The 20,599-nt window shown below is 37.5% G+C and overlaps 4 protein-coding genes and 1 long non-coding RNA gene across 10 annotated transcripts in view; 2 read left to right on the top strand and 3 right to left on the bottom strand.

Moving 5' to 3' along the window:
- The window catches only part of LOC149730473 (uncharacterized), a 9,747-nt gene extending 1,907 nt beyond the window's left edge, over positions 1 to 7,840 (bottom strand). The window contains exons 1-4 of one of the 5 annotated variants that reach the window (XR_016385880.1): positions 6,833 to 7,840; positions 4,329 to 4,440; positions 2,906 to 4,046; positions 485 to 740 (exon numbers count right to left, since the gene is read on the bottom strand). Coding sequence is in view for 2 of the 5 variants with exons in the window: in XM_089887066.1 (XP_089743192.1) it covers positions 657 to 740; positions 4,329 to 4,440; positions 6,833 to 6,879 (243 nt within the window). In the remaining 3 variants the exon portion in view is untranslated. Of the gene's footprint in view, positions 1 to 484; positions 741 to 2,905; positions 4,047 to 4,328; positions 4,441 to 6,832 lie in introns of those variants that run through there. The other 4 variants (XR_016385879.1, XR_016385881.1, XM_089887066.1 and 1 more) reach the window with 4 other exon arrangements.
- Positions 1,391 to 8,162, top strand: LOC149730472 (uncharacterized). Its single transcript, XR_016385882.1, has 2 exons — positions 1,391 to 2,474; positions 7,862 to 8,162. It is a non-coding gene; the product is annotated as an uncharacterized LOC149730472 (long non-coding RNA).
- LOC149730471 (uncharacterized) lies at positions 7,985 to 11,029 on the bottom strand. Its single transcript, XM_089887047.1, has 8 exons — positions 10,596 to 11,029; positions 10,347 to 10,545; positions 9,535 to 9,648; positions 9,259 to 9,343; positions 9,043 to 9,199; positions 8,777 to 8,990; positions 8,166 to 8,308; positions 7,985 to 8,115 (listed from the first exon to the last, which is right to left on the bottom strand). The coding sequence occupies exons 1-8, from the start codon at positions 10,970 to 10,972 to the stop codon at positions 8,022 to 8,024; spliced, it is 1,383 nt and encodes a 460-aa protein (XP_089743173.1). The 5' UTR covers positions 10,973 to 11,029; the 3' UTR covers positions 7,985 to 8,021.
- Positions 11,030 to 11,332: 303 nt separating this feature from the next.
- On the bottom strand, positions 11,333 to 18,595 carry LOC149730470 (protein regulator of cytokinesis 1-like). Its single transcript, XM_089887041.1, has 10 exons — positions 18,376 to 18,595; positions 17,861 to 18,066; positions 16,484 to 16,643; positions 16,288 to 16,410; positions 15,994 to 16,230; positions 15,736 to 15,930; positions 13,464 to 13,672; positions 13,057 to 13,189; positions 12,808 to 13,000; positions 11,333 to 11,817 (listed from the first exon to the last, which is right to left on the bottom strand). The coding sequence occupies exons 1-10, from the start codon at positions 18,481 to 18,483 to the stop codon at positions 11,477 to 11,479; spliced, it is 1,905 nt and encodes a 634-aa protein (XP_089743167.1). The 5' UTR covers positions 18,484 to 18,595; the 3' UTR covers positions 11,333 to 11,476.
- A 484-nt stretch (positions 18,596 to 19,079) lies between these two features.
- LOC149730469 (uncharacterized) lies at positions 19,080 to 20,588 on the top strand. Of its 2 annotated transcripts, XM_089887058.1 has the most exons (10): positions 19,080 to 19,256; positions 19,309 to 19,379; positions 19,430 to 19,553; positions 19,604 to 19,677; positions 19,732 to 19,777; positions 19,832 to 19,974; positions 20,028 to 20,129; positions 20,198 to 20,255; positions 20,314 to 20,429; positions 20,483 to 20,588. In XM_089887058.1, the coding sequence occupies exons 1-10, from the start codon at positions 19,156 to 19,158 to the stop codon at positions 20,548 to 20,550; spliced, it is 903 nt and encodes a 300-aa protein (XP_089743184.1). In that variant the 5' UTR covers positions 19,080 to 19,155; the 3' UTR covers positions 20,551 to 20,588. The 2 variants fall into 2 exon arrangements, with proteins under 2 accessions (XP_089743184.1, XP_089743183.1); XM_089887057.1 differs by having other exon boundaries at positions 19,604 to 19,777.
- The last annotated feature ends 11 nt before the right edge of the window (positions 20,589 to 20,599 follow it).

Below are 20,599 nucleotides of genomic sequence, written 5' to 3'. Positions count from 1 at the left end.
CAACTTCAAACATTACTGTAACTTGTGCTGATATATAAATAATATTATTATTACCCCAACAATAGAAGTTATTAACATAATCTATTCGGCGACGTTTTTAGGAAATATGCATTGTGGGTAAAATGGAAATATACCACGTGTGGAAGCATTTTGCGCAACCCTTTTCCGCACTTGCCTCAATTCTTGAATTCAGCATTTATTCTTTAATCTCTTTATTGAAATCAAATCATAATATATAATTATAATTTTTAGACTAAATTTTCAGAATTAAAACCGCATAATTAGCGATTAATTAACGTTACTTTACTGTTTAATTAAATGCGCCAAATTAAAAATGCATCTTAATCTTTAATTAAATGATTGCACTTTATAAAGTATTTAGAGCTAAGCATAACTTAATAAACCCTACTGCATATAACCTAATTAGCGAGTAATCAACGATTACTTTTCTATTTACCTAAGGCGCTAATTCATACTTACAATGTACATTGATTAATCGAGTGTATTCGAAATATTAATTTTGACTAAGCTTAGTCTTATAAACCATAAAGGTATAAAATCGTCAAATTAATAAGTAATTAATGATAGAAACTCGCTTTGTTTGTTACTTCTGGTTGGTTTTCAATCGAGCTCAGTCGACCGTCGTAGTAAAGAGGCTAGGGTACTATGCTAATTAGCTTAATACGTGCTCCCCCATTGGAATTTTGATCCTTTGTTCTTGATAATGCCGTATCTAGATTCTATAATACACAATATATTAAACATATTTTTATAACTCGTGCTCTAATATTATTAATTAAAGCAGATTAAGATGGTTTAAAACACGGAAGAAACCAAAAATCTGTTTAGGCGCCCCCCCCCCCTAAACGGGAAATTGAACTGTGGGTAAAATGTATGTACACTTCATGTGGCAGCATAATATTTAGAAGCGGTAAATACATTTTAGTCATTTAATGAGGGTAGTTTTATATATTTTTCGCAAACTATGTTCGATAAGATACATATAAATTATTATACGCCTTTCCACAGAAGGAAATCGCAAACAAAAACAAGTTCGTTTAAATTCATTGCGAACGTCGCTGTTTTTGGAAACAAGATGGCGGCAGTTGAACTAATCGATGTTGCTGCCTAGAGTTAACTGCTGGTTTGTCATTAGTGTCCAAAATGACTAAGTTTTTACACCTAGTCAATTTAGAGTTGTTTCATGCTAAATATAATCTTAAATTGGGGAAATTACACAAAAGCTAAACAGATAGAATTACTTAAACAAATATAATATACCTACAGTGGGTGGGGGAAGATGGGACACCTTTTAACTCCATTTTCTTACCCCATTTATAGTAAATAAGAAACATTCAAAGACTTATAAAACTATATCCTCACGAATCTTATAGACCCGCGGTTCCCAAAGTGGGCGCCGCGGCGCACTAGTGCGCCGACGCAACTCGTCAAGTGCGCCGTGAAAATTTGCAGAAACATTTCCAATTTAGCATGGTCGAGATAATTGATTTGTATTAATATTTTATTGCAATATAAATTGTTGTTTTATATAAAAATCCAACGTGTTTGTTCAATAATAAAATTTAAAAAGTTTGTTTTCGCATTTCTATCTGTACAGTAGATTTGTATATTACGTAACAATGCCAATTATTTCTTTCGGTTTGCAATAATCATGTCCAGACTGTGGTACAACACTTTTCATATGCTTAAGTTTCATATGCTTAAACGAGCCTAATCTTAAAATACACGATAAAACTGTAAAAATGCGTTTTTATTTCTAAGACCTTTGGCTAAGTGCGCCGCAAACATTTTGAATAGCTCAAGTGGCGCCGGGTGAAAAAAAAGTTTGGGAACCACTGTTATAGACCATTGTTAATTGTTTAAAACACGATCAGGATATTTGGATAATATGTGCTTAAGGTGTCCCATCTTCGTCCACCCTACTATATAACTTGTGCTCTATAATATGGATAATATCAGCAGATTATTTTAGACACTTAAATATAATCTTTCTGACCACGTATTCCAAATATTTAAATTGTGGTCAAAATGCATGCATACCACGTGCGGCAGCATGGAGTTACCAGTTGATTTACCATAAATCGTATATGATCGATAAAGCAAATTAGGATGAATTAAACAATGGGAGGAACGAACACAATCTTTCTGACCACGTCTTTAGAATATGGGAACTGTAGGTAAAATGCATATATACAAAAAATGCATATAAATGCATATATTTGTCCGGCGCCGTGGTATAGTGGTTAGCGCGCCTGCCTGTAACCCAGAGGTAATGGGTTCAAGGCTCGATGCTGCTACCATTGTGGGCGTATGTGTCCTTGGGCAAGACACTTAACGGCAATTGCTCCAACCCAGTGGTTACTAATGGGTTGTCTAAATTATCAGAAATACATAAAAAAAAGAAAAAAATCCCAAAAAAATAATTACCCACAAAGTAAGATACATGGTAACTCGTAAGCTGGCACGAGGTGTTAAACCCGTGTGATAACGACTGTCGGTTTCCGGCCACGCGAGGATAAAGTAAGTTTCATTCATTCATTCATTCATACCGCATGTGGCAGTATAGAGTTAACAATTGGTTTAGGATTGAAAATCATAACAACTAAGATCGATTTTACGTGAATACATTTACCTAAATTAGTATTTACACTAATCTGCCTCATTTTGCAAATGTTTTTTTTACTAAATCTGTTTGTAAATTATTCAAAAGAGAAACAGGAAGATTAAACATACTTATGCATTCTTACCAACCAATCAACTGAATTTTAGATATACCGTATAGATAACACACAAAACAACGGGTTTAAGATATACCCGTAACCCATGCTGTGGTATGAATAATATAAGCAGATTACGGCGGAATAAATAATGCTAAGATACTTACATAATCTTCCCAACCAGTCTTCTTGATTGTAAATTATATCATATCTACAAATATATTATAATACACAGTACAATATATTTGAATTATTTCCATTATTATGTGCTACAATATAAAAACTGAAGCAGATTAAAATGGATTAAAAATAGAGAAACGAACACAATCTTTTCGACTACGTTTTTAATATATTGGAATTGTGGGTAAATTGTATGTATACCACGTGCGGCAGCATGGAGATAGCAATTAGTTTACCAAATAGGGAACAAAAACCTGAATCGGATTTTTAAGAGTTACATTGAACAACATTTAGTAGCTACAAGTACAACTAGTGGAAAAAACACAAACAGTAAACTTTAGATTAAATATACTTACATGATCTTTCCGACGTTTCGGAGTTATGGGAATTGTGGGTAAAAACATACTTACCACGTGGGGCAGTACAGAGTTTACTTTAGGTTCAGAATTAGAGGGCAAAATACTTCACTGTTTATCTGTTTAATTTAGTCTTTATGAACCGCTGGGTTATCCCCACAATGTTTACGTCCCGCCGTTTTAAAATACGCGCCTCCAAAACTAGCGGATTATACTTCCCATACTAAAATACAACAGAGGGCGTACGAGAGCAGGTAAACGTGGAAAGGTTTTTTAACATAATTTTAGGGCCGTAAAAAACGCAAGTTACCAGAAATTCACAAATATGAAATATCTATATATTATTTTTATAAATACTTGTATGTATTCTAAACACAATATAATGCAGTATAATTATTTCTATGTCCCCTGCTGTAATATGGATAATACTTGCAGCTTTGTTACATATTTTTCGCAACCAATCTTCTTGATTCCCCAGTGTAGAATTATTTCTAGCAAAACTAGCGGATTATATTTGCTGTACATACAAACTGAAGAAGACGTGCGCAAGCAATTAAACTGGAGTTGTTTTCAACTAAATGTTATGTTTAGATCAAACACGCCAGTCATAATATTAAAACAGGTCATCACACAGAGGGTAAACAGATAAATTATAAATACCTTAACAATAAATATGGACACTTACATAATTTTCCCAACAAATCTTATAGATTCTTTATAACTTCGTAAATATGAAGATCTTATGAATACTCTACAAGATATTCTACTTATGCTGCAACAAACGTAAGTAATTATACAACAACCGTGGCCCGTGGATAAGTAATGTGCAACAAGAGACGCAAAGCGCAATTATCCTGAGGTGGTACAGAACACATGAGTTTGTTTGTTGACAAAACAACTGCCACAAGGTGGCAGCATAGATACCAAAAACACCTTGCAGAAATACTTTTGTAATAAATTAAACAAAATTAAAATGTTTTAACTAACTTCAAAGCATACAATGCAGAGAAAGTGCTGGGTTCAAGTCCAGCCCAGGATATAAACAACAAATTACCTTCACAAGTTGTGTAGCTTTTGCATGATGATGGTCAATATACGGGTCGTTGTCCATTCTATTGTAGCATGGTATAATTACCCACGGCTTTCTTTTGGAGTGGTTTTGGTCACTGTTTAAAAAGGACAAATTATTTTTGTTTGAGTTATCAAAGCAATTACATATGTAGATAAATAAACGAAGAGGTACAGGAATCTGGAGTTTATTCATATAGTTGTCACAGGTTAGACCTTGTTGGCTGATTGGGCAATCCAAAGGTATAAAATTTGTGTTTCACACCATACATTGTTGCATGGTGCCCATGGTATGTGTTTCACACCATACATTGTGGCATGGTGCCCATGATATGTGTTGCACACCATACATTGTGGCATGGTGCCTGCCCATGATATGTGTTGCACACCTTACATTGTGGCATGGTGCCCATGATATGTGTTGCACACCATACATTGTGGCATGGTGCCCATGATATGAGTTGCACACCATACGTTGTGGCATGGTGCCCATGATATGTGTTGCACACCTTACATTGTGGCATGGTGCCCATGATATGTGTTGCACACCATACATTGTGGCATGGTGCCCATGATATGAGTTGCACACCATACGTTGTGGCATGGTGCCCATGATATGAGTTGCACACCATACGTTGTGGCATGGTGCCCATGATATGTGTTGCACACCATACGTTGTGGCATGGTGCCCATGATATGTGTTGCACACCATACATTGTGGCATGGTGCCCATGATATGAGTTGCACACCATACGTTGTGGCATGGTGCCCATGATATGTGTTGCACACCATACATTGTTGCATGGTGCCCATGGTATGTGTTTCACACCATACATTGTGGCATGGTGCCCATGATATGTGTTGCACACCATACATTGTGGCATGGTGCCCATGATATGAGTTGCACACCATACGTTGTGGCATGGTGCCCATGATATGTGTTGCACACCATACGTTGTGGCATGGTGCCCATGATATGTGTTGCACACCATACGTTGTGGCATGGTGCCCATGATATGTGTTGCACACCATACATTGTGGCATGGTGCCCATGATATGTGTTGCACACCATACATTGTGGCATGGTGCCCATGATATGAGTTGCACACCATACGTTGTGGCATGGTGCCCATGATATGTGTTGCACACCATACGTTGTGGCATGGTGCCCATGATATGTGTTGCACACCATACATTGTGGCATGGTGCCCATGATATGTGTTGCACACCATACATTGTGGCATGGTGCCCATGATATGTGTTGCACACCTTACATTGTGGCATGGTGCCCATGATATGTGTTGCACACCTTACATTGTGGCATGGTGCCCATGATATGTGTTGCACACCTTACATTGTGGCATGGTGCCCATGATATGTGTTGCACACCATACATTGTGGCATGGTGCCCATGATATGTGTTGCACACCTTACTTTGTGGCATGGTACCCATGATATGTGTTGCACACCAGACACCATACGTTGTGGCATGGGGCCCATGATATGTGTTGCACACCATACATTGTGGCATGGTGCCCATGATATGTGTTGCACACCATACATTGTGGCATGGTGCCCATGATATGTGTTGCACACCATACATTGTGGCATGGTGCCCATGATATGTGTTGCACACCATACATTGTGGCATGGTACCCATGATATGTGTTGCACACCTTACATTGTGGCATGGTGCCCATGATATGTGTTGCACACCATACATTGTGGCATGGTGCCCATGATATGTGTTGCACACCATACATTGTGGCATGGTGCCCATGATATGTGTTGCACACCATACATTGTGGCATGGTGCCCATGATATGTGTTGCACACCATACATTGTGGCATGGTGCCCGTGATATGTGTTGCACACCATACACATTGTGGCATGGTGCCCATGATATGTGTTGTACACCATACACATTGTGGCATGGTGCCCGTGGTTACTATTATACATGACATACCTAAACTAACAAAATTAAACCCTGGGTATTTTACATCTTAGAACAAACAGGCGATGTACTAACCAAATGCTTTGTGATGCCATAAGCATCATAATGTAACAACAAACATTGTCTGTGAGAAATTTGTATCTTTGGTCAATAAAAAGGAATACAGATTGATTAGCACACTTGGTTAGCATGTAGTTTGGTTTGTTGCCCCACAGGTATAACATGGCTGTTATCATGATTTAAATATAGTTGGTTTTTATTATGTTTTAAACAAACTTTCACTTGTGGAGAATCCTCCCGTATGTTACAGATTAGGCTGGTGGGAAGTGTTAGAGGTTATAGGGGCTTAGTTACTGTTTAATGGTTAGCAGATAACTTAGGGGCGGATTCTTCACTAACACCAAACTTAATTATTAGAACATAGTTTGCTATTGAAAAGATGCGTAGGGGATTTTACGTAAATCAATTAACCCAGTGCCGTTCGTATTAAAAATTAACTTTAGTTTTACCAGAGGCTACAAATATAAAAACAAACCTTTCTTTAGCATTCAAAACCAACCAACAATTCGTGATTCTTGGCATCGCAACAACTAATCCTAGCAAACACTCGCTATCTTACATACAGCGACTTCTAGAAACTTCGACCTCGGTTTGGCGCGCTTTTCCGCCAATTATTTCACCTTTGACCGCAAGAAGTCGAATCAACTTCTTACGTCATGCAAATGTCGAATTCGCCAAAAGCTTAAACTAGTTTTAGATAACAACAATAATCAAAAATTATAACATTACAGTGAACTGAACTATTACTTAAACTAACTTTTTAATACAATTACTTGTAAGTTATCAAAGTAGTTACAAACTGCTTCCCAGATACACTTTGCAGTGCTGAGCAGTAAGTACTCACCTCATTTCAAAGTTGCCCGCTGTTGCCATTAACTTCATTTGTTTGTATGAAAGCAAGCACCAATCTTGACAATATGGTGTTAAGATTATAATGTAGACGATTTTCTAACTGTTTCATCCTAATACTGTTTAAAGTGTGGGTTGCCATAGACTAGATTAAAGAGCAATGTTTACAACTCCCCTTTGTTAGATTTTCTCTAGCAAAACTAGCGGATAAAATTTAATGTACCTATGAACTGTAGTGGGCGCGCAAGAAATATGTTTTTTTTGAGGAATTACACCGAGGGTAAATAGAGCAATTAAACATTCTTAACTACAACAACTCTTAACTACATCTGTAATTACATAAACTCAACAATAACATCGCAGCCACTATGAAAACCTCGTAACGGCAATATATTAGTTCTAAACGAACTATCTATAAAGGCGCCGTGGTATAATGGTTAGCGCGCCTGCCTGTAACCCAGAGGTAATGGATTCAAGGCTCGATGCTGCTACCATTGTATAGGCGTATGTGTCCTTGGGCAAAACACTTAACGGCAATTGCTCCAACCCAGTGGTTACTAATGGGTTGTCTAAATTATCAGAAATATATAAAAAAAAGAAGAAAAAATCCAAAAAAATAATTACCCACAAAGTAACATACATGGTAACTCGTAAGCTGGCACGAGGTGTTAAACCCGTGTGATAACGACTGTCGTTTTCCGGCCACGCGAGGATAAAATAGTTACATTCATTCATATATAAAGATACACCCAAACCCACCCAACCTCATGAATCAGAGTTACATATTTGTAATGTTTTAATGAAATAAATATTTGTCATAGATTCTTGATTAAACTAAGAAATGGCCGATCGAACAGTTGACGCTGTCGTAACATCACAACATTGTTGGACCAACTTGATGCAGTGGCTCTGTATAGTTTACATTATTAAACTTACAATAAACAAACAGAACAACTTACCTGTAAAAGACCTTGGAATTAATGCAAAGCTGCATTTCAATGGTTGATAAAATATCATTGAAATTCTGACGTAACCAACTACATTGTCCAAAGTTATGGAGAATGTAATCATGCAGATGTTTCCCATAATGCATTGTAACATTCTAAATGTGAAAGTTGTTTGTTTGTTACGTCACAATAGTCTGTAGTATCTAGCTCTAACCCAGGGGTAGTGGGTTCAGAACTTGTTGCTGTTACCATTGGGGCACATGTGTGCTTGTGCAAGACATTTAATGGCAACTGCTCTGTGGTCACTAATGGCTTGTCCACATTTTCAGCCATACATAAAAAATCACCCACAAAGTTACATACATGGTAACTTGTAAGCGGGCACGAAATGTGAGAAACAGAACACCCGTGTTATAACGATTGTCTTTGCCCCGCCATACCAGGATAAATAAGTTACATACGTGGTAACTGGTAAGCGGGCACAAGGTGTATGAAACAGAACACCTGTGTTATAATGACTGTCGTTTTCCCGCCATGCGAGGATAAATATTAAATAAGTTATATTATTCATTCTAGTGTTATCAATAACTGCCAATATGAGGTAATTATAACAATGGACTCACATGTCGATCATGAAGTATTTCTTGTAACTTTGTCATAAGAGGGTATTGTGATGGAGGTGATGCAATGTAAACGTTGTGTATGACATTACAATTACATCTATTTATGACATCATCAATCCCTCTTATTATACCATCTGATACATCATCTGGTGTGATGCTTCGGATTTTATCGCAAAGTTTCATCCGGTTTGCATTTGCACGTTGATTATTACAACTGTGGGTGAATGTTAAACATGAAGTACAACCTTGTTTACAAGCAATAATACCTAGACATCCAATCAGATTTGTCATAACGCCAATGTACAGTGACGTAATCACTTTTGATGACATCATAAATAAATGATGATGTCATATCCGCAACATGTGGTGGAGGTTTTGTAAAGCGAACAATCTGGGTGTACAGGCGAGGATCATCAGTGGTGTCTGTAGTAACACTTATGTTATGATGGCTGCCTAGGATAAATAAGTTCATTTAATCTTACTTATCACTTTAGGTTCTTCCCCTTCCACAGCATAATGGTTAAACTGAATATTACCGAATGGTTCCGCGTATATTGCACAGGGTATCTGTATATAACTTGGGTATTACATGCATTTATACAACATCAATGCCCACATAAATTAGTTTATTACAATAGTAGCCTTGTTGTTTTATTAGGCAATTTTGCGTTGTGATAATTGGTTACTAGTATTTTTCTGCTGAAACAGAAACCTTCAATCCCCGCAGAACTATATTACATGTTGGAACACCTACAAACCTCGCTTCCATAATATCTTTTTACAACATCCAACCTCGGTTCCAAACTTAAAATTCTTTTTTTCATTAATTGAGGATTTACTGGATATTCAATGACGTCACGTCGTAAATTGTGCTAATTAATAAATATGTTAATTAGGAGTAATTAATAAATACAAGCCACTGCACAGTTGGCGCCCTGGAACACTTGTTAAAATAGAAAACAGATGAATACGAAAAATCAACAAACATGTAGGAACCTTGTCAGTGGCGTATTATAGACCCCACGAACCTCGCAGCTGCGAGGGCCACACAAATTAGATGCCCACTATAATACCCGATAAAAAACAGGTGTTTGCACTTGTATGCACAAATATGGTAAACCACTAAGTTGTTATTGAGTATATGATAAAATCGCTAATAAAATGGTGATGCAGAATTTTAAGCATGATGAAATATTAATATAATCCAACTGTTCGATTATTACATCATAAGCCACCAGAATATACATATACGAGGTAGTGTGTTATGGTTACAAAACATGCTTTTCTTTATTTCATTCATTAATTACATTTATTTTTAAAGTTAATTTTTAACAATAATGCACCTTTTTTTAAAACTAATATACAAATATACAGCGTTTTATTACTGAGACCTATGTAACAGTTTGAGATGTATTGATTTAACAGATATATTGATAAAGAAGGGGCCACATACAAGATACAAGCCTTGCGAGGGGCTTCAATATCTTAAAACGCCACTGCTTACTGCTACCATAGTGCTGCTACAGAACAAACAAAGAAATGAATCGAAGTAACGACTGTAGTTACCAACCTTATCCTGGAGTATCTTCATATGAATTCTATCTTCATATGATCTATATCTAGTTATAGAAACGTTACGAACTCGAAACACAGCGTTGATGTTACCATGGCAACGTAAGCGGAACTCATCATACGTCACAAACGATATTAACTTCCGGAAATGACGTATGTCAATTCGATGCGCTTGATTGACTTCAAGTCCCGGGTCGCTGAAACATATGACGTCATTATTACGTCATTGGCTGTATATTAAACTTACGTGTCCGTTCGATGTTTATAAAACTTTGGTAAAACTAATGTCCTGTTGAGTTTAATGCAGAGATACACAGCGTCCCTCAACCCTGATAACTGGTTGTTTGGTCCATTCTTCAATATTGGCAGCAAATAACGACTTTGATTCAGTTTAAGCAATGGTGTGGTCGTATTATCCATATACCATCCCGTGTATATAGAACATACGTTGTAACTTTTGTTGGGAGATAATAACTTGTTTGTTGACGTCACATTTCCATGTATTGTGACGTCAAAATTAATGAATGGATTCGCAAACATTAAAACAAACAACAAGAATAAAATAACAATGGCTGTTCTAGACTTATTGTAACTTGTCTTCAATCCATAATCTAACCAACTCATGTTCACATATTTATACCAACAGCTTCCGTATAACTTCTAACCATCGCATAAAACGATGAGGATTCTAAATAGCCCGGGGCAATGCATTAAGTGAATGAGACCAAATGCTTTGTGGTAGTTTAATTATATATAATTATTATGTCTACAATAACATTCAAATCTATTAGTTTAAATGTACTTGCTTTAAAAATAAATCGGCACGTATTATTATTTTTTTGTTCATAAACATAATTATCTAGGATTGATTGAAATTGTTTCTGTAAACCTGGTGCAAACACAATACCACACAAGCGGTAATAATGTTCCAATTATTATTGATTTAAAAACATTCACTATGTGTGTGACAGAACAACGCATGAGTAGTTTTTAAAATAAATTTATTTACATTCACTTGAAGCAAAGCTTTTTGTTAAAACTTTAAAACACGGCGAGCAGGAACAAGATTAAAATAAACGCGGGCAGTGGGGCGCTACATTTGTGAATAAAATCTATAATACAACATGGTTAATATTTATGCCCATAATCACCAATAGCACTGCTCCTAACTCCTCTCTTATCTTTGGCTTGTGTGTTTATCTCAGCAGCAAACTGATTGTAAGGTGTATGTAACTCTGGTAATGGTACAGATTTAATTGACTCAGCCTTATCAGATGAAACAACCGTCGTGCTTAAACTTTTAATGAATGTTGTATCAAGGTTTCCACCAGCGGGGGCGCTCTTGGTTGACCCGGGTCCTTTCTTAACTTCACGGACGTTAAACTTACTTTCGCCGAGAACTTTCTTCGCGCTTCGTTTGACACCAGACATTTGTTGCGCTCGTAATCGAGTTGAAATTGGAGGTTTCCCTGTGATTGAATAACCGGCATTATGACATCATACCTTACCACCATTATGACATCATAATCAGCAATATGACATCATAACTAGAGCCCGACCGATATTGCTTTTTTCAAACCGATACCGATATTTTGTAAATTTCAGTTGCCGATAACCGATATTTTAATGCACCTAAAAAACTTGACTGATTAAAACGAAAAAATCTGATATAGCTAATAAAAACCAACTAACAGGCTTAATTATTATTAATTAGTTATTAGTGAACTTGTAATTACTTAATTGGTTAATTTGTAATTTTTTCAAATAAATTTTACCTCCCTTCCATTAAACAAACCTTATATTTATCAGCTAATGCAGTTTATTTGTGTATCATGTTGACGTGTAAAGACGCGTAAGTGACCTAAAGTAACCTCGAGGTTACACGCGCCTTATAAACATGACATGCGGTGGACGCGTGATCAGACGCTTTCACCTAGTTTAATACGTTAGATTTTTACGAAAGAGTTGAATTAGGTATACGAATAAGTTTACATTTATGAACAAGGTATTACTCTGCATTAATTCTTATGTAAACACGTTGCTGGCCGTCTGGTTACTTAGCGCGGATAATATCGGCCGGTTTTTGCCCATGCCGATAATCGGTAAATCACCAAAAATGCGGCCGATATATCGGCTAACCGATAATCGGTCATGCTCTAATCATAACCAGTATTATGACATCATAACCAGTTTTATGACATCATAACCAGCATTATGACATCATAACCAGCATTATGACATCATAACCAGTATTATGACATCATAAACAAAATTATGACAATATAACCAGTTTTATGATATCATAAACAGCATTATGACATCATAACCAGTTTTATGACATCATAACCAGCATTATGACATCATAACCAGTTTTCTGACATCATAACCAGCATTATGACATCATAATTAGTATTATGACATCATAACCAGTTCTATGACATCATAACTAGAATTGTTACCTGGTGAAACATAAACAGAAGCCGATGTTTTATTGGCAGGTGTAAGGTTGGTTTTCCAAGTATTATCCAGCGGTCCGTTCCGAGGTTTCTTGGCTGAGTTTGTTGGTGTTTTAAGAATGGTTGTCGTTCCAATGAATCTACGTTTAGTTGGAGTTTTGGGCGTGCTACCGTACGTCATTTCACTGTGAAGTTCCTAAGTATAAACCCATGTGTCAACATATATCATTACCATCATATATAACAACGAACCTGTTGCTTCTTCTCTTGTCGCATCAACTTTTCATTCACTTTCTTTCTTTCACACGCTTCCCATTGCGAATGAACATAGTCCGAGAAACGGGTCCCTTCAACAAGGAACGGGACCCCTTTCTTTTCTTCCCACCTGAATATAAGATATCCATGTTTGCACATAAATATAAGATATCTATGTTTGCACATCAATATAAGATATCTATGTTTGGATATAAATATAAGATATTTATGTTTACACATCAATATAAGATATCTATGTTTACACATCAATATAAGATATCTATGTTTACACATCAATATAAGATATCTATGTACATACACATCAATATAAGATATCTATGTTTACGCATCAATATAAGATATCTATGTACATACACATCAATATAAGATATCTGTGTACATACGCATCGATAGCAGCGAACAAGTCTTCCTCGATCTTGGGAAGCTGTTTATGAATCTTCTTTCTTTCTCGTTCCTCTTGTAACAAGTTGCCTCCGCGATTCGAGAATCGATTTACGTCATGAGCGCGTGCCTCCAGTTCCAACATACGAGCGAATAGTTGATGCCAACGACTCACGTTCGTAAACATTTCCTGATGCTCCTCGTAATATGCCTGAGTGTATTATGGGGTTGGGTGGTTGGGTGGGTTAGTGGGTTGGGTGTATTGGGTGGGTGGGGTGTATTAGGTGCGTTGGGTGGTTGGGTGGGTTAGTGGGGTGGGTGGGTTGTGTATTGGGTTGGGTGGGTTAGTGGGGTTGGGTGTATTGGGTGGGTTGGGTGTATTGGGTGGTTGGGTGGTTGGGTGGTAGGGATGTGCCGAGCCGAGCCCGAACTCAAAAGCTCGTGCCCGAGCGTCTCCTTTTTTGACGCTCGGCGCTCGGCTGAAAACTGGGCCGAGCGCCGAGCCTTTTGCTATAATGTTGCACGCGAGAGCGAAAAATATTAAAAATGAAAAAAGTGAAGCTACTAAAAGATACCGAGACTAGTCAACGTAGCTTTCTCTTTAATTATTTTTCGTTCGTTGTGAATTTGCTCTCTCGCAAGTAACGAATCGCAACGTCAGCGAATTTGCCCGTATCGAATTACAGCAGGTGTCGAATTACACGAGCGCCCAATGTTTTCGTATCACATTTTAAATAAAAAGCCAAAAACTCTTAAACTTTTTTATAATGAAATAATATAAATTGCTGCAACCACGGTTTTGCAACCACAGGGTTTTGCAACCCCTAAGCCACCTTTACCACAGACACGCACGCAGCCAGAAAGTGCTAAGACGCACACACACGCGTTGCATTCAATATAACATTCCTTCGCTTGGAATTAAAACAATTTTTCATTCAATTGTTACGTCACGTGTCCTATCGCAACGTAACTATTAATTATAAAGTTTTATAATATAACAATCGGGAGGAATGTGCCCACTGCCCAAATTGGGCAGCCCAACCAACCACGAGATCAAAACATCGTTTATCAGCGTCACATTTTTACACTCTGCGCCGGCGTATGAAATAAAGGAAGACGCATGCGGTAGCATACATTCCACACGTAACAAACGAAGCAATCGTTGTGAATTTATTCTCGTGAAAATGACGTAATGAAACTCTGGTTCTCGTGCGGCGCCATCAAACGATGTTTTTTGGCTTCTGTCCAAGCTCGACCGGGACGATACTTTGTAATATCATATTACAATTTATGTTGGTTCCAATTTACTGATAGCGTCGCTCCTCGCACTTATATTTGCACCAATTAAAACTCACATAATCGCGATTTACCTGCATTAAACTAATCATCAGAAACAAAAATTATACACAAACTACAGATCGTATGGAAGCGAATAAAACATGATTGTTTTCCAACAATCTTGTTTGTGATGTAACGATCGTAAAGGTTTATTCTGACGTAAATAATCGTTACATTATCCAAGATGAACATGCGTAGAAACTTGCCAGTTGTGCCACTGGCTGTAACAGTTATAAATATTTTTTTAATTAAATACTTTTTGTATGAATTTTACATTTTGCAACAGTAGGAATTATGAAAAGCGAGACGCGTCTTTAACCGCAAACCACGTGTTCTGTATTATTTTGATTAGCGGCGCTTTTCGGCTGAATAGGAACGCATTCTCGTACGCCTTTCTCCTTGATGACGTCATAGGTGCTCGGGCTCGTGCCGAGCTTTTCGTTGAAGCTCGGCGCTCGGCGAACCCCAGCTTTTTCAACTTCAGCACATCCCTATTGGGTGGTTGGGTGGGTTAGTGGGGTGGGTGGGTTGGGTTGGTTGGGTGGGTTAGGTGGGTTGGGTGGTTGGGTGTATTGGGTTGGGTGGGTTAGTGGGGTTGGGTGTATTGGGTGGGTTGGGTGTATTAGGTGGTTGGGTGGGTTAGTGGGGTGGGTGTATTGGGTGGTTGGGTGGGTTAGTGGGGTGGGTGGGTTAGTGGGTTAGGTAGGTAAGGGGGTTAGGTAGGTAAGGGGGTTAGGTAGGTAAGGGGGGGTATATAGAAAACATTTGGGTTCGCAAACACACCAGGCTAAGCTAAGGAAGGTTTTTATTCATGAATCAGCAATTGGTGGATTCCGTTTTAGTTTTATGGTTGCCATAAATAAAGTAACATCGGTTGATATGCAAGCTACTTAGTAAAGATATAAGAACAACAATAAACAGTTTTGTTGAACTCACGTGCATATTCGCCAATTCCTCTTCGTGTTTATCCAACAAATCTACCGTATAATTCTCATCGAACGCTTGAATGAACTGGTTACGTTGATCAGCGCTGTAGAAACATTTGTCCCACAAACTTGCGATTTGTGACCTACATCTCTCAGTCAGGGATTTCAAATGAATTAACTTCTCGTGTTCCAACTTTGTGTGGACCTATTAGTGGTTGTGATGTCATAATAATATGTGATGTCATATACAAACAAACATTATCCTCACATCTTGTAACCGTTGAACCACGTGAGGTTTAAAACCTGTGCATTCCCCACGAACATTAGATCGTTCACTCTCAGGTGTTTCCAACCTCTCCCATAAACAAGTGACCTTTTGCCACAAATCCTCAACCAATCGTTGAGCCTCGTTTTTCTTGATTGACAGCTCACTTCGAAGGTCTTCCAACTGATCCATCTTCCTCGAGGTAAGATAGAACGAGTCTGGTTCATCCGTTACAAGATCCTAAGGTTGTGTATATTGAATATATACAGCAGGTGTGATACATGTTGCAATACCAACCTGTGCAAATGAGGTTTCTGGTCTAAGCTCCAATTCATCAAATAAATCAACTATCTCCGTTCGTTTCGTTGCAAAAACTTCTTTTCGACGAACTTTCTCCAATTTTAAGGTTTCAATGTGGTCCTGGTAAATATTATTAACCAGGTAATAATTAATTAATACTTAAAGTTATAATTAATATAATAAATAAACTAACCACTAATTGTTCGAGTTGTTCTTCACTAGGAATACATGTTGATGGAATATAACATGGTGTTGTACAAAGCTGATCGCATAATTCTTGTTCAACAGATTTCAACGAGGCCAATGTACACAAGCGCTCACGTTTTAATTTGTTCAATCGGTTGGCTTGCATTCTATGAAGTTTATATGTTATCACCATACAACACCACATGTATCATGGGCGCCGTTTTATATGGTGCAGACGAGGCCGGCCTACTCTGGATATTATGCAGACGGTGCAGCACCTTCTGCGTATAACTGCATTTTATTAATAAAACCCGTTTAAAATTAAAAAGAACTAGTCGTTTTAAGCCCGCAAATAGCTAAAGAACTATATATTCAAACGTACTGAGTTATTACGCCATCGATTGGCGTAACAACGATCATTTTCCGTAATGTTTTTCTCAAACACCCGTCCACGCATAATGCTTTGTTACGACATAGTAGCGATTCACACGCTGATTATTTGCGTCATATTATTATTTGATGCGCCGATTGTTGACGTTATAATACGGTTTGACGCGTTCATTATCAGCAATCCAAGAGAAAGCAAACTGAATAGTCTACGTTTACGGTGGAGACTGTTTATTAAAACTTTAACGAAAAGTGAACATACGTTAGTTTTATACTTAAAACAGCTTGCTATGAGTATATGGCTAGCGCCTTTGCAAATACGGTTATACAACGACTGTATTAAAATAAAACAAATAACACATACATTGATCTGTATTAAACACATTAAAGCTTTAACTTGGTTTAATCGGTTTAATCTTTTGGCGTGGCGGATGTCCTTGGATTCAATTAAGTACTTTAACAGCCATCTGCAGACATAGGTGCTTGCTACATATTTTGGAACAAACTTTAGCTGCTCGTAAAATTAATACGTCATCGAAAGTAACGATTGACAGGCAAAGCCTATGTTGCGAATCGCTTAAAAACGATCAACAAACAGTTTTAATGATTTAAAAACCCCACAAACACTAGATCTGTACAAAATTAAGACCTATGTAATAATCAACAGCATTGAGGTTTGTTGAGGTATCGTTAATGTTCGTGTGCGTATCGTACAAACAACGACCATCAAAGAACGGCGAACGAGTTTGACCGTGTGATTTTGCCAGTTTCATACCCGCATGAACGATAGGCAGCAGCTTTGGCAAACTTTAATAGTCGCCGTTATTGTTACTGCTGCCATGGAAAGTATAGCTTAATCGTGTTTTGGCGCGAGTGATAAAAACTCGCGTATACCGTATTTTCCTAATTTCTGCAAAACGAATGACGTCATCATAAACGTGGCCTCTTCTGCAATTTAAGAAAATCGGCGCCTATGACATGTATATAATATAAATACCTGATTTCCTTCTCCTTCTGCATTATATTCAAACCTTCAGGCATAGTATAAGGCGGCAAATGCATTTTTTCATTTAAATCATCAACTTCTGCCAGGAAAGTTTCAATCTTTTTCATCATGTTTGTTTTTAGATTCTGTTCTTCTGAAACCATCTCTTGGAAAAGGTTCCTAATGTGAAGCAAGACCGTCTTCCCACGAGTTTCAATCTAAACAATATCAATTATGACATCACAATGATAATAAACAGCAGTTTGTTACACTCACTTATTCTTAGACATAATATTTGGTTTTCTGTAATCCATCAATCACAAATTATTGCTAACTTATTTTAATGGTGGAAAATCTTAATGTTTTTACAGCAATATATTGCTTGTTGTGTTCTTGATAACTCAACATAATCAGTGAGATCATTTATTACCACAAGGCACAAACCACACATACTGTGGTATAACAGAAAAAGTAACTTCGTCTTTGTAATTTTGAATGAAAACTAGATTCTAAAACTCATTTGTTACTTGTTCGTCCGGAATTCCAATTTCATCCCAGATTTCCCGAAGTTCTTGCATCGTCGAACAAAATTCTCGCTGAATATCCATTTGAATTACCTCGCTCTTACGTGGCATAATGAAACAATGTTAAATTACAAAAGGGTTCCTAAGAGTAATTGCTACAGCTGCATTTCAGCTGAAGTAAAGTTATATTAAAAGCGAAAGCCGAAATCAAAACGTCAACATTTCAACTCAACTTTGAAAATCTAAAGCGAAATTCAAATTTCCCTCAGTGATCAATCAAGCGGAACGGTATACTCTGTGGCGCCTCCAGTGAAAAAACTAAATGTTTTCGTCCCCGTCATTTAAAACTAGAGCTTTTTATATTACTCCAGCCGAATGGTTACTAATGGGGTGTCCAAATTAACAGCCATACATGAAAAACAATCCTCCGCGACGTTATAGCGTGGTAACTTGTAAGCGGAGATTTTATAACGACTGTCGTTGTCCTGCGAAGATAAATATGTTACATTCATTTATTCGTTCACTGAAAATACGTTACAAGATTTGATGCTACATATGTGACCAATGACTTTCGAAAGGAAAGTAGGCAAAAAGTGTGAATTAAATTGAAACATTTTTTGTTTGCTGATACAAATATTTCTGCAAATAATACAAATATAAACATGGAGGCATTGTTGGTAAATGTTGTTGTTTCCAGTAATAGAACACTTTATTTAGCATCGCATAGAGAAACATAGGATGTGGGATGCAAGATACATACAGAAGCATCAGTTGTTGTAAAGAATGGTTGTCACCGCAGTTATTATACTTATTGTCGTTTGTTCAATTATGACAATCGCCATTATTTTGCTGATAGTGGAATATTTTATCAAAAATAAGCGCAAGTAAATATATTGCTTGTTCAAGAAATATGTAGGTTAATGACGCTATTTTCAGTGTTTCCGGATGTTTTTCACTTCCCGGTGTTCTCGCATGTGATGGAAAAGGGAACGATAAAGTTGAATCAGGTCAGCGCTTAATGGGGGTTTAAATATAAATTTAAACCGTACATTGACAGGAACATCGGACGTTGATTTCCCTTCCCCGCCAAGTACTGTGGAAAGTATAGACAAGAAAGACAAAGCTAATTGTTTCGTCATAGACGATGAACAAAGAAACTTGGATAACGTCATACACACAAGGTTTGTTTATTGAATCTGACGTTTGGAATAATATAATGCTTCTATGACAGGAAGAGACCTGTTGATGACATCACAAAGTTTACGCGTCATACTTCTTTTAAACAATCGGTGTCTCGCGAACGCGGTAAGCTACGTATACATGTGGTTGCTTGTATTAATACTTCACCCAAACACACAGACCACCATGATCATAAGAAGTTTCAAATGAAGTTAAGAATGTCAAGGTAAGGTTTCGCTCAAATATTGCTGGCTGCGCTACTGACCAACTATGTACTCAGGTATGCCGGCGACCTCCACCTATTATACGACACCACCCCAGTATCAAACGTCCCAACCAAAAGCAACTTTCTCGCTAAATACATCCCCAACACAACAACAAGGGTGAACATGAAGAAACTGCAACCCCCACCATTACCTACAGGTTGGTTTGTATTTATTTTAACGTTTTCATTTAAATTCTCTTTAACCATTCAGCACGTGAACGGGTTCGTGACGTCATGGATGATCGTGACGTCACGAATAATCGTGACGTCACATCTACGTATACAATCATGACCCCTACCACAGAAACAGCAGGTAAAGTTATTGGAGTACGTGCCCATTATAACTACGTGCCCATTATAAGCACGTGCCCATTTTTTTAGATACCCCGAGTTTCCCGGCATTGAAACCGAATATAAATTGCAACGTTCGTTACTCCAGGTAAACATTACATTAAAGTTACCAAAGCTATGACCAGCAACAACATATGTTAACACAGGTTCGCTGGCGATTTACACGTCACAGATCAAAACAACCGGACGTTTAGTTCGTCTTCTGTGACGCAACAATCAACAAAGGAATGTCCTTATTTGGAAATGCGCACCGAGATTTATGGTAAATACGTATTATGACGTCATATTCATTTACACATTGTTCGAATATTCCAGAAAAACCGAACAAACAAGAATGTCTGTATGACGTCATTATACCAGAGAATCCCAAAAGGAAATACTGAGAATAATGAAGATATTTAAATAAACGGCTCAGCGTGAACGTGTGTGTTT

This window comes from Ciona robusta, chromosome 10 (genome assembly GCF_009617815.1).
Source record: "Ciona robusta chromosome 10, ASM961781v2".
NCBI lineage: Eukaryota > Metazoa > Chordata > Ascidiacea > Phlebobranchia > Cionidae > Ciona > Ciona robusta.
Note: the sequence above shows the minus strand (reverse complement) of the source record. Positions and strands in the feature narration are given on the sequence as shown.

What these genes read in the sequence shown, in the direction of transcription:
- LOC149730471 (XM_089887047.1), bottom strand. Translation starts at nt 10,972, where the DNA reads ATGAGTTGGTTAGATTATGGATTGAAGACAAGTTACAATAAGTCTAGA. An exon ending in GGAAGAACCTAAAGTGATAA is followed by an intron (nt 9,200 to 9,258) that starts GTAAGATTAAAT and finishes GTGTTACTACAG; the next exon opens with ACACCACTGATGATCCTCGC. An exon ending in AAATACTTCATGATCGACAT is followed by an intron (nt 8,309 to 8,776) that starts GTGAGTCCATTG and finishes TTTCACATTTAG; the next exon opens with AATGTTACAATGCATTATGG.
- LOC149730470 (XM_089887041.1), bottom strand. Translation starts at nt 18,483, where the DNA reads ATGCCACGTAAGAGCGAGGTAATTCAAATGGATATTCAGCGAGAATTT. An exon ending in CAGAAGGAGAAGGAAATCAG is followed by an intron (nt 16,644 to 17,860) that starts GTATTTATATTA and finishes TAAACTTCATAG; the next exon opens with AATGCAAGCCAACCGATTGA. An exon ending in GACAAGAGAAGAAGCAACAG is followed by an intron (nt 13,001 to 13,056) that starts GTTCGTTGTTAT and finishes GTTTATACTTAG; the next exon opens with GAACTTCACAGTGAAATGAC.
- LOC149730469 (XM_089887057.1), top strand. Translation starts at nt 19,156, where the DNA reads ATGGTTGTCACCGCAGTTATTATACTTATTGTCGTTTGTTCAATTATG. An exon ending in CCCTACCACAGAAACAGCAG is followed by an intron (nt 20,130 to 20,197) that starts GTAAAGTTATTG and finishes CCATTTTTTTAG; the next exon opens with ATACCCCGAGTTTCCCGGCA. An exon ending in AATGCGCACCGAGATTTATG is followed by an intron (nt 20,430 to 20,482) that starts GTAAATACGTAT and finishes CGAATATTCCAG; the next exon opens with AAAAACCGAACAAACAAGAA.